General features: G+C 35.9%; 1 protein-coding gene across 8 annotated transcripts in view; it reads left to right on the top strand.

Annotated features, from left to right (window-relative positions):
• The window catches only part of ITPR1 (inositol 1,4,5-trisphosphate receptor type 1), a 423,734-nt gene that overhangs the window by 212,128 nt on the left and 198,385 nt on the right, over positions 1 to 13,221 (top strand). For all 8 annotated transcript variants that reach the window (XM_074198681.1, XM_074198677.1, XM_074198678.1 and 5 more), the window contains 7 exons: positions 1,279 to 1,451; positions 2,507 to 2,626; positions 3,545 to 3,739; positions 6,198 to 6,449; positions 7,856 to 7,997; positions 8,754 to 8,907; positions 9,650 to 9,837. In XM_074198681.1, coding sequence (XP_074054782.1) covers positions 1,279 to 1,451; positions 2,507 to 2,626; positions 3,545 to 3,739; positions 6,198 to 6,449; positions 7,856 to 7,997; positions 8,754 to 8,907; positions 9,650 to 9,837 — 1,224 coding nt within the window. The remainder of the gene's footprint in view (positions 1 to 1,278; positions 1,452 to 2,506; positions 2,627 to 3,544; positions 3,740 to 6,197; positions 6,450 to 7,855; positions 7,998 to 8,753; positions 8,908 to 9,649; positions 9,838 to 13,221) is intronic.

The following is a 13,221-nucleotide window of genomic DNA, read 5'->3' as shown; positions in this document are numbered from 1 at the left end:
TACTTTGGATTTCTCTTGCCAGAATGTGGGCTAGCAGGAAATTTTTAAAAATTAGGCCTAGTCTCAAACTCTTGCCTGAGTTTGTGCCTCGTCTTCTAAAATACTTTGTATGCTTTAACTCCTTGAACCTTTCATCAGTCCTAGGAAGTATGATTTAGAGGCACAGATAATGACCCTCTAGACAGTTATTATTTACATAAGATGAATGTAAAATATAGAATGATGATGATGGTTGTGGTGGTGATGAAGATGATTATTATAACAAGTAGGTATCTAGTGCTGACTATGTGTCATTCTACTAATTGTACCAAATTATAATAAATATGATTTTACTTGATCCTTAAAACACCTCTAGGTGATAAATACTATTCTGCTTATGTCTTTTGCAGATGAGGGAACTGAGGCAGTTTAAATGCCTTGTCCAGTTATTATACAGCTAGTTAATGTCTGAGACTGTCTTTGAACTCAAGATCTTCCTGATTTCTATTCACTTTGCCACCCAGCTGCCTCTCACTGTAATCCTTTAGGATTAAAAAGAAACCCAATGTTTTTATCATAATATTTAAAACCAAGATCACGGATCCCTGTAAAGAATTCCTGCCCTAAGACATCAGGGGAGATCTCTATGTCAGTAGAGACTTGAGTTCAAATCCTGATTCTGTTATTTATTAGTTATATGATTTCATGCTAGTCTCTTTGCCTCTGTGAACCTCAGTTTCCACATTTATAAAGTGGTATTACTAATATTTGTAATAAGCAGGGTTTTTTAAAATGACTATTGCCACAGAATAGAAATGATCACAGGGATTTATTTCAATTTGCCTGGATCTTTGAGAGGAAAAAATTAGGATAAGACTGTTTAAAAGGGTCCAAATCAGATTAACTTGCATCCGCTCAGTGTGAACAGAGAAAAGAGCACCAGTTAGACCTTCCTGAATTAGTAATAAATTCAGAGCTAATAAACAAAGTCTGACCTTTTAAAATTACCACCAGTTTAAAATTCAAACTGTGCACTTAATGAAACACTCTTATCTGAAAGCATTAAGTGATACTTGGCTCAATTATATTCACTTGGCAGGTTTAGTAAAATGTATAGTGTGAGAACATTTCACTTTCAGGGGCATATTCTGTTTAGAGGAAAACTCTGGGGGCAGTAATTCACTTTCCACAAAAATTTTGACTCTAATCAGGGAATCGGTGTCCTTTCCTTTAAATCTTAACATGATTTTAAAAATATGGATATGACTTTTTGTTTCCCCTGATCCTGCTCTCCCAAAGGAATACATCGCCAAGCAGTTTGGCTTCATGCAAAAGCAAATTGGCTATGATGTTCTGGCGGAAGATACAATCACAGCCCTGCTTCACAACAATCGGAAACTCCTTGAGAAGCATATCACTGCCGCTGAGATCGACACCTTTGTCAGCCTTGTGAGAAAAAACCGGGAGCCCAGGTGAGGTGGACCTAAAGCTGTGGTAGATACCCAGCCTTTAGGCTAGGAACCTCACCTGGACTAGGTGAAGTCAGGTCTCTTAAATTATATTTCTTTAAGGATACCAAGGCTTGATTCTGATGAGGCTAATCATTTCTTTTTAGATTTTTTCTCAAGTCATTTGTCAACCTCTCACCCTTAAGAAGGCAGAGGGAGGCATCATTCTTTACTGTCTTAGAGTCTTGCCAGGAGGTGATAGAGTGAATTTTTGCTTTGGTTGATTCACATTCCAGTCAACATACCAGTCAGCAAAATAGTAACTAAATGATGCTAAATGTCTACAGGCTGTTTTTATTCTTTATATTCTTTATATTATTTTATACTTCCATTATATACTTCCATTATACTTCCATTAAAAAGGCATATATCGATGTTGACTAGACCAGAAGTAGGCAGCCCTGACCCTGGTGTAGCTGCCGAGAGCAGCTGAGAGAGAAGGGTGGTGGGACTCTAGAACTACCTGTTCTATGTGGGAGCCCTGGGACAACCAAGACTGGAATTGGAGGCAGGGTCCTAAGAGCCAATCTAGCCTCTTATTTTCCTTATCTCTTAAATGAGGTGAATGACCTAGATAATCTTTAGGATCCCTTCTAATTCTAAATCTAGAACATCACACACTTCTCTTTCTCTCTCTCTCTTTCTCTCTCTCTCTCTCTCTCTCTCTCTCTCTCTCTCTCTCTCCATTCTAAATTCATTCGTATCTTTTCGTTTTGCTTTTTTTTCTCTCTCTCTCTCTGCTTTAAATTCTTCCTTCCTCTGCCTAGAGGTTGGTTTCTAGTAATATTAGTGCGCAGTGGGATCTCTTGGGTTTTACTCACAGGTTTTTTTCCTTAGAGCCTGCTGTGTAGACCAATCCCCTTTTGCAGTATTGCTTCATTTGACAAATAACAAACTATACAAATGTCAACTGTTATCCTTAGCCATTTTCAGGGCATCTCAATAAGTAGGTCTTATATAGAAAGAATTTCTTTTATCTGAGGAGAATGCCCATTTGTGTGTTTTCTACTTCCCAATAGATTCTTAGATTACCTCTCTGACCTGTGTGTGTCCATGAACAAATCAATTCCGGTGACCCAAGAACTGATTTGTAAAGCTGTGCTGAATCCAACCAATGCTGACATATTGATCGAGACTAAGTGAGTTGCACCCTGATGATTTTAAGGCTACTGGAGAGATGGGAGTTTAGTCGTAGAAAGTACCAGAAGTCGCCAGCCAATGTATGTTGCCCAGGCATCACAAACAGTGAAACCAAATCAATGAAGGAATCATAGTTGGTGGGAGGTATAATTATACAAAATAGGATGGTATTGGAGATTTCTTTTGGAAAGTGGTATCTTATGAATTTGCATGTAGACATTCCTTATAGTCTATTCTTCAAGATGACTCTACTGCTTTCATTTGGCCAGGCTCAATTGAGATACCAGTTAAAATATGAGCATTTTTTAGCTACTCAATTTTTATGTGAAGTATTTACAATTGTGCAAAAATGTTCAGCATCTTTAGGCCTGGAAGGAAGTAATTTTTATTCACTGTGACTATACTATACTTAAAAGGAGATTCCTGAAATGTCGTGCTGACATTTCTGTTTGGGTGGAAATAGCATGTATATCACTCTGCATTGGTGACAGGGGTAATAATAGCTGATCTATGTGAAGGAGGTCTTTCCTGGAAAAGTATTTTACCATAGATAGGATATGGGGTCATATTTTTAATTTTTAACTCTGAACACATTGTTGAGATCATTTTGGTGGGATGTTTATGCTTAGCAAGCACGATCTAATTTGTCATTGGCTCTAGGCTGTTTAAATGTTCCCTAGGAATGATCTAATTTGTTATTGTCCCCGCATAGTTGTAGCATGCAATTATGATATTTTAGTTCCAAGAGCCTAGATCTGGGCTAGGCTCATGGGAAAGGGGCTTCAGTGTACTTTAGATGTAGAGAACCCAATTTGTTATATTGCCTGGCATGGAGTTTGTCACATTTCTAGAGTTAAAATGGCTTCCCATAAGAGCTAAAATTAATGGAACTGGTTTTTCATCTCCTCATTTTCCAGGTTGGTTCTTTCTCGTTTTGAGTTTGAAGGAGTATCCACTGGTGAAAATCCTCTGGAAGCTGGAGAAGATGAGGAGGAGGTCTGGCTCTTTTGGAGGGACAGCAACAAGGAGATTCGTAGTAAGAGTGTGCGGGAACTAGCTCAGGATGCTAAAGAAGGGCAAAAAGAAGACCGGGACGTCCTCAGCTACTACAGGTGATCAGAGCACCTGGGCTTTGACTCTAACATGGGAATCCTGGGGGCTGGGGAAGTTGGATAGAGTCAGGAATTCTCATTTTTTCTATAAAGACACAAAGTTATCTGTAAGTTACATCATGATATAGCTAAGCAAGTGTTGATTATTAGGAGTAATTTAGTGTAGATGAGTCTGGGTAGTGTAGTGAAAGAACTTCGGACTGACAATCAGAAGAGACCAAGGTTCAAGTCCATCTCCATTACTTACCATCTGAAACAGTAGAATAGATATTATAGCTCTCTGAGTCTGTGTCCTCCTCTATTAAAAAGTGATAATAATAATAATAATAATAATACTCTTCCTCCCTATTTCATGCAGTTGTTAGAGAAAGGCAATCCTAGAATCATAGGTCAAGGGCTGAAAGGACCTCTCAGTCCATCTGCTCCATCCTTCAAGTAGACCTCAGTCAAAAGTGTTGCCCAAATTCACATAGCGAGTAAGCATCAAACTCTAGAGTAGGGGTTCTTAACCCAGGCTTCACAGATTGTCTGTGGATATATTTCAGAGGCCCTTTGATCTTGTCTGGGGAAAAATTAAGCATTTATTTTCACTAATTGATCTAAAAGATAAGAAATTTAGCTTTTTCCTCAAGCTATTTGAAAACAGTATTCTGAGGAGGGACTGAGACACAAAAAAAAGTTTCAAAACTCTTTCTGTAATGCCAGAACTTTTGTTTTAAATTGAATTACGCTGCCTCTTAGATGAAGCATGTAGGATTCATGTATGGTATGTGTAAGCCTTACTGTGTGAGCTATATAAATGCCAGACAGACATTATCAGCATCATAGAGATCCAGATTAGGTTCTTTCAGGTAAGAGCATTTTTCCAGCATCAGAGTACTTGAATCCAAATTCAGCCTCTAGCATTCACCTTTCTGATCACAGATTTGAATTCTTGTTGAGTTAGACTTACCTCTATGTTAACAGTTCTAGTCATTACCTGCCTCTCAGGTCAACTAGAAACTTCCACCCACCTCAGACCATCACTCAGGATGTCAGAGCTAGGCAAGTCCTACTCAAAACTTAGTTAAGTCTTCATAAATTTCTTCTCTCTCCATTGATACCAATCACACCCCTGGTACATTTTAGTTAATGGTCTTCTAGAGTTGGATGGAGACCCAAGATTCCTGGGGCCTATCTAGAGATGAGCTTCTCTGCTCTTTAACTAGGCAGATCTGTAGATGATAGATACAGAATCTAAGAATAATTAATATAATTAAAATTAATAATGATTAATAGCACATGTCTCTGATAGTTGCTTATGAGGATCAAATAAGAATCATCATAAACCCCTTAGTATCACATAGTGGGTGCTATATAAATGTGAATTATTATTATGGAATCCATCATTTTTAGTCTCCTATCAGTCATTACAACTTAGGAAAGGCCATGTCAGATTTTCATTTATTTGACCTCATTTTCAGCACTCTAAGCTCCCTTTTCCATCACAATGAGGCTTTAGGACAAGAATTTAGGACAGGATGTTGGTTGCAAAGGAAGGTATTTCAAATTTGGGGAATTAAAAAAAGCACCAGAATCTAGCACAAACAACAACAAAAAGAACCTAAAGCTTGAGTGCATCAATCCAAACTCAAGAACCTAGACAGTGGAGATAAAGATGAAGAATTTGAGGAAGAAATAACTTCCTTCCAATGCTGCACAAGATGACAAGGAGGGTCTAGTTGATGGAGAAAATTATTTTGTGAAATAAAATAATTTTCTTTTGAAGCCCGCTTTCTAATTTGATAGATTTCTGCCACCAGTCTTTGAGTTGTATAGCTTCCTAAATTGCTGCCATCATGTAGTAGGTTAATTTCCTCCAAAAATAATAAGAATGTGCCTTCCTAATAGTGACAGCTTAGGTGACACAACTTTGTTGTGTTTGTGTGTGTGTGGGGTGGCAGTAAGGAAATGGATTTTGAGTTGATTGAAAAGAAGGTGTAAGATGTAAAAACTTGTGCACAAAAGTTTGAATTCATAGGTAGAATTCTCTATTTTTTAAATAATAATTACTAATGATATTGATATACCACCTGCTCTGTACTGAGCTTCTTAGAAATATCTCATTAAATTCTCACTATCTGTGAGTTAGGTGCTATTGTCCCCATTTTACAGTTGAGAAAGTTGAGGCATACAGATGAAGCTGCTTACCCAGCATCACACTTTTGGGATATGTCTGAGGAACTCAGGTCTTCCTGAAACCAGACCCAGTTCTCTATCCAATGAGCCATACAGCTACCTCCTAGGCCCAAAGAGATTGGGTGACTTGCCCAAGGTCATACAGAGTGTCTGAGGCCACATTTGAACTCAGGTCTTTCTGAGGCCAAGGCCCTATGTTTCATCACTCTGCCAGCTGTTGTCATAATTAATACATTTCTGTGACTTGTAGGACTAATGAAAAAGTTATTTTCTTTGCAAGGTATCAGCTGAACCTGTTTGCTAGGATGTGTTTGGATCGGCAGTATCTGGCCATCAATGAAATATCTGGCCAACTTGACGTAGACCTCATTCTTCGATGCATGTCTGATGAGAACTTGCCCTATGATCTGAGAGCATCATTCTGTCGGCTAATGCTCCATATGCATGTTGACCGAGATCCTCAGGAACAGGTTACTCCTGTGAAGTATGCCCGGTTATGGTCAGAGATTCCCTCGGAAATAGCGATTGATGAGTAAGCTGGTTTTCTCTTTCTATCAAGGCCATTGCATATTTTTATTCTTATACACTAATCAGAAATAATAGGCAAACTTTCATTTTAAAAACCAGTCAATCATTTAGCATTTATTAATGACCTCTTGCATTTGACCTGTGCTAGGTGCTGGAGATATCAGTTGAAAGGATGAAATAATCCCTGCTCACAAATTGCTTTTTTTCTAAAGAGGGGAGGCAATATATGCAGATATAAATATAAAGAAAGAAAATGAAAAAAGTTAAATATAAATTAATTTGCCTTTCAAATTTGCAAAATTTCACCATTCCATAGAAATTTTTGTTGCAAATGTTTGGAAAAAATTCAAAGCAAATTTTGTACCATCATTTGAACAACATCCTCACTTTTACATTAGTATATTTTTAATGGAGATCATTAATATTTTGCAGGCAATTAATAACTAAAGAACTGTATTTGTTTTTGTCTTTTTTAAAAATAAATTCATTTATTTTTCCAACTGCATGCAAAGATAGTTTTCAACATTCACTTTTTTGGTAAGATTTGGAGTTCCGCATTTTTCTCCTTTCCCTTCACAGTGAACAATCTAAATATAGGTTATACGTGGATAACCATATCAAACATATTTCTGTATTAGTCATATTGTAAAAGATTAATCAGAAGAAAAGGGAAAAATCATGAGAGAGAAAAAACATAAAGCAAAAACAATTTTTAAATAATTGCAAATAGTATGCTTTGGTCTGTATTCAGATTCCATAGTTCTTTCTCTGGTGTGGTTGACATCTCTATTTTAAAACTATATTTTAAACTATAGGACTATATTTTTTAAACATCATTTTTGAAGGTTAGTAAATATATAATCCCAGAAAATTTTCATAAATTAGAATTTATAATTGGTTTTTATTTTTACATACTTGTCAAAAATTGGCATTTTTTTAAAAAAAGGAATCATTCGAAGACTAACTTTAATCCTGATTATAATAAACCAATGTCTGTAAGTGAGATCATGGAAACCAAGTCAGTGACTTGTAGAATTTCCCTCTCTCCCTACTATATTATGCCTGTCCTTGCTCTATGGTACCTGTTTTGATGGTTCCTTCAATTTTTTAAAAAAATGAAAAAATTCTAGTTAGCTTAATATTCTTGAAATGTCACTTTTATTATAGTTATTCCTCAAAGTACTATCTAATTTTCATGTTCAACCTTCTTGAAATTTGTAATTTTAAAGAATGTTAGTTTGTGAAAAATGGTATTTGTGAAGTGTTTTTCAGTCTGCTAAAATTCTATTCCCCACCTCAGCAATTTGAAAAGAGGCATGCTAAAAATGTATTTGTGTGTGAGTGTGTGTATGGATGTATAATCTCTGTTGAGTTTCAGCCCAAAAACTTAAACTGTATTTTTACTTCCAGCTATGACAGTAGTGGAACTTCCAAAGATGAAATTAAAGAGAGGTTTGCTCAGACCATGGAATTTGTGGAGGAATATTTAAGAGATGTGGTCTGTCAGAGGTTTCCTTTTTCTGATAAAGAGAAAAATAAGCTCACATTTGAGGTAATGTGAAAATTTAACATACCAGATCTTAAATGGAATTTTTAGTAAGAGGTGAATTGGAAAATATCCACAGTAGTTTGTGTGCTTTTTATATTGAAGCCCTAGTTTTGTGAAAATAGAGATCCTAGTTTAGATTTGCTCCTGTATAAAAATAAAAAGCCCAGCTTTGTCCAGTTATAGATGTAATAAGAAAGCCAAATGGATGTCTTAAATTGAGCATTCAAAAATGGCAGAACTGAAAATGTTTCTGTCCTTTACCAGAAGTGAAATATTTTTCTTTAATCACATCAAAAAAGGTTCTTTTTATGTTTCGTTTTTCTTTCTTCTTGTGAATTTATCGTTAGACTATGTGGTAGTTTACTGGGTGTTTAAAGTTATATTTCCAAGTGTTAATCTTTAGCTTTTTGAAAAACATCTCTGTGATGAGACTCTAGGAAATTTGAAATCAAAAGATACCATATATCTAAGGTACAATTGTATTACAGGAATCATATAGACTAAATGAACAAGTCGGCATTTTTCCTCAAGTTATTAAAAATACCAGTTAAATAAAATGAATAATTTGACAATTTTCTAAGATAATTCTGACCCTTCTTGCTCATTTAAGAAAAGTTATATAAAAATAAGTAGTTTCTTTTGTCATCACAAAGTCAAGAATTTTTGCAACCATCATTATGAACCAGGAATCAAACTTTAAGTAAGACAGGAAAAACTCTGTTGGATGTTCTTTTTCACATTATTGAATTTTTTTAATAGGTTGTAAACTTGGCCAGAAATCTCATCTATTTTGGTTTCTACAACTTCTCTGACCTCTTACGATTAACCAAGATCCTACTGGCTATCTTAGATTGTGTACATGTGACTACCATATTTCCAATTAGCAAAATGGCAAAAGGAGAAGAAAATAAAGGTAAGATATAAAAGTTGAATGGGCTAATGTGGAAATTTTTTGCATGACTTTAATATATAATTGATATAATGTTTATCTTTCAAGTGGTGTGGGAGAAGGATTAAAGGGAAAAAAATCCAAAACTCAAAATTTCTAAAAAAAATATAGGTTAAAAACGAATAGTATATTTTAATAAACATTGGGTAAAATTATTTGATGATGCTTTTGTTATCATAAGAAATTCCTTCTGTTCCTTCTGAGCTTCACTCTTAGTTGCCTTTTATCATACGCTGCCCTCAAACCATGTAGTGTATAAGTGGTCACTTTTACTTTCTTATTTGAATATATAATGGCATGTAATACTAGCTCATTCAGGTATGTTCTGTTTCCTCAACTAGACTAAATTATAAAATCTTTGTACACTAATGACATGCTTTATACTCTTGGGTATGGAGAGGGGCTTCCTACGTTGTTTTTCCAGGATAGACAATCAGTAGTTTCAAGAGAAGTATTTCCATTTAGAATCATTAAAGTAAATCAGATATGTGGGACTTGAGATGACTTCCTTTATATCACTTTGGTTCAATTAGTATTCTAGAGCAGATGTGCATCAATGATCTCAGCCAGGGACACACTTTTTCAACATGGAAGTTGAAGATAAGTTGGATGTCCACTTGTAAAGACAGTTGGTCAACTTCAACCCTCTAAGGGAAACCTTCCAAGATAGGCTCATAACTTTGGGAATGCCCTTTCTGTTCCCTAGGCAGTAATGTAATGAGGTCCATTCATGGAGTTGGGGAACTGATGACGCAAGTTGTTCTCAGAGGAGGAGGGTTTTTGCCCATGACTCCAATGGCAGCTGCCCCTGAAGGGAATGTGAAACAAACAGAACCTGAGAAAGAAGATATCATGGTCATGGACACGAAGTTGAAGATCATTGAGATTCTACAGGTAACCTTCTAGTCAGTGAAGGGACCCCAGGGACAGAAGCACATTTTAAAAGTGGAATCTCTTCCATGATAGATAGCTAGCTCTTGCCTGGATAGGCGTAGAGTGAATTTGATGTTTCTTTGAATGACAATTCACCAGATCGTGGATCAAGATCTGGAAGTTAGCTTAGAGATCAGCTTGTTCCGTCCTCTCATTTTACAGGTGAGGAAGTTCAAATTCAGAAAATTTAAGTGGCTTTGCCCATGTTCAGAGGAAATAATGTATTTAATCAACTGATAACCATTCATTAAGTACTAGTGGCAGTCTGTGACATCTGCTGGGGACACAAAGAAATGAAGTCCCTGCCCTCCAGGTGCTTCTCTTCTAGGAGCTATGTGTCAGTTGTTTTTATTGTCAAGCTCACACAGGTAACAGAATGGGGATCTAATTATACTTGCATCAAAAAAGAAACTCTTATGTTTTCTTTTCTCCTCTGATTTATTTATCATTGTCATCATTATAATAATAATAGTGAACATATAGAACTTTAAAGGTTTGTCAAAGACTTTATATACATCATCTCATTGGATCTTCACAACCCAATGAAAGTGGGTGTTATTATCATTTCCATTTCACAGCTGAGGAAACAGGGACTGAGAGAGATATTATGTCATTAGCTTATGGTCACACAGCTAGAAGTGTCCAAGGAAGAATTTGAACCAGAGTTTTCCTGAATGCAAGTACAGTGCTCCATCTGCTTCATCCCATTGCCTCTTTTTCAACAAACAATCTCAAATCTTCACACTAATGTGGAATTCTGCCTCTCTCTAGTCCTAACTGTTTCATCTTAGGTCTTAGCTCAGTCTTGTCATATTTCTATTTATATATACATATATATATATATGTATGTATGTATATATATATATATATATATATATAGGGAAAGTATGGAGAGAATATGATTTATCAACCTCAACTACTACTTTCTTCATGGAAAATCCCTTTGAGTTTTCTGGTACAAATTTTCTCCACAAGAGTGAATAATTCTTCTGTTTTCAGATTTTTTTTTTTAATTTAAGGCAACGGAGTTAAGGGATTTATTTGCCTGAATTCATACAGCTAGACAATTATTAAGTGTCTGAGGTCATATTTGAACTCAGGTCATGCTCTATCCACTGCACCACCTAGCTGCCTTTATTGTGCCACCTAGCTGCTCCAGATTTATTTTTAAAGTAAAATACGTATGTTTTGTTTCACTTTGTTTAGGAATTTTTGTGCTTCCCCCCAAAAAAACACTCATCTCCCAATGGCTTCTACCCATTAGAACCTTCCCTTGTAGCAAAAAAAATTGATTAAATACAGCAGATCAACATATTGTCCATGTCTGACAACATATCTTCCATTCTGCTCCTGTATTTCACCACTTTTTCTGCCAAGATAGGAAGTCTGTGTCACCATCAGTCTACCAAAAACATGCTACAGTTTACTTTCAACAATACTTTTTTTATTAGCTCCATTTTCAGTGGCAGACACTTCTCAAAAGGTTGGGGACTAAACATTAGATTCTCTAAAATTAGAATGGAAATAAACAAATGGGAGAAAAAAATCTTTGTAACAAATTACTCTAATAAAGGTTTCATATTTAAGATGAAATAATTCAAATTTGTAAAACTAAGAGCCCTTCCCTAATACATAGATGGTCAAAAGGATATTAACAGGCAGTTTTCAAAGGAAGAAATCTAATCAGCAACTTTATTAAAAATATATTGGGGGTGGCTAGAAGGCACAGTGGATAGAGCACTGGCTGTGGAGTTAGGAGTACCTGAGTTCAAATCCAGCCTCAGACACTTAATAATTACCTAGCCGTGTGGCCTTGGGCAAGCCACTTAACCTCATTTGCCTTGCAAAAACCTTAAAAAATATATACTAGATTGGGGCACTAGGTGGCACAGTGGATAGAGCACCAGTCCTGGAGTCAGGAGTACCTGAGTTCAAATCCAGCCTCCACCATTTAATATTGCCTAGTTGTGTGACCTTGGGCAAAGCACTAACTCCATTTCCCTGAAAAAAAAAAAAAAAGCAAAAAAAAACCCCATAAAACTGTATTAGGCCCCTAGTAATTAGAGAAATGTAATTAAGTTTGAAGTTCCTCCTCATACTTATCAGACTGACAGGGGGGACAAAAGAGAATGGAAGGCTTAAGGAGAACAGGCACAGTTGTAGATCAGTGGGGCATTGAATTGTACTCTTTGACCATCTATGCTACTGCTAGGTCTACCCCAAAGATATCAAAGGAAGAGGACTTAAATGTTCAAAAAAATTCTAAAAGTTGTTGGGGGGTGGTTGGTAATAACCAAAAATTGGAATGTAGGATTTATGTAGGAATATAATTTTCTACCAAAAACCACAACAGATGCAGAAGAAACTTTTAAAAAAAACAGCAGTGATTTATGTTAAAAATCCTACAAAGAATTTTTTAATCCTTTTAATTTTAATCCTAAATGGATTCTTCTTTATTTAATATGGTCAAAACATATATTTAAAAACCAAAGAACTAATATTTTTTGCTTTGGATAAAGATTAGTACAGAAAGGATTAAAGCAAAAAAAAACCCACCCTCTCTCTCCAGTATTATTTGACATCATTCTAGAAATTAAAATAAGATGAGATAAGAACAAAATTAAAGATGTATAAGGTATAAGGTAGTTATCTCTGTTTAGAAATGGGATATTAGGATTACTTAAATCCTTAAATCCTTACTTAGAAAAATCCAAGTTGCAGTGACTTTGTGTATGGACGGAATGATGGACAAATCTACCTTTCCTTCAGAGAACAATGTTTGTAGGTTGTTTGCTGGATGATGAACTTTTTGACCTCAACAACTCTAAAGAAACATATAATAAATCAGAGAGAAGATTATAAGTGACAGCAGTGAAGAGAATGCCCCGGTTGACAAAGTATGAAAGTGATGTCTGTGAGGCTCAGTGCTCAGCAATAAAGGATATTAAAATGAAAAATGCTCTAGCTCCAGTCTTCAATCGATTGATGGTGGGAGTATGGGAATTGGGGGAGGAAAACAAGACTTAAACCGATAAATATAATAAAAGGTAGAGTATGTTAAGAATAAAGAAAAAACATGGAGCAAGTGCTCAAAGAAAATGAGGAGAAAGGGAAACACTTTTTATTCTAGTTTCTACTGGGAAAAGTCCTAGATTTTGAGCCAAAAGATCTGGGTCCAAATACCAACTTTTTGACTTGCCGCCTTTGGGTTTGGGCAAGTCTTAGTTTGACTTCACATTCCTCATCTCTAAACTGAGGGGGTTGAAATAAAAGACCTGTCAGTTCTCTTCTAGGTTTCTCTCTGTGATCCTATGATACAGAACCACTAAGATCACTTCCAGTTCT

The sequence above is a fragment of the Macrotis lagotis genome, chromosome 8 (genome assembly GCF_037893015.1).
Source record: "Macrotis lagotis isolate mMagLag1 chromosome 8, bilby.v1.9.chrom.fasta, whole genome shotgun sequence".
NCBI lineage: Eukaryota > Metazoa > Chordata > Mammalia > Peramelemorphia > Peramelidae > Macrotis > Macrotis lagotis.
This window is presented reverse-complemented; position numbering and strand designations above follow the sequence as displayed.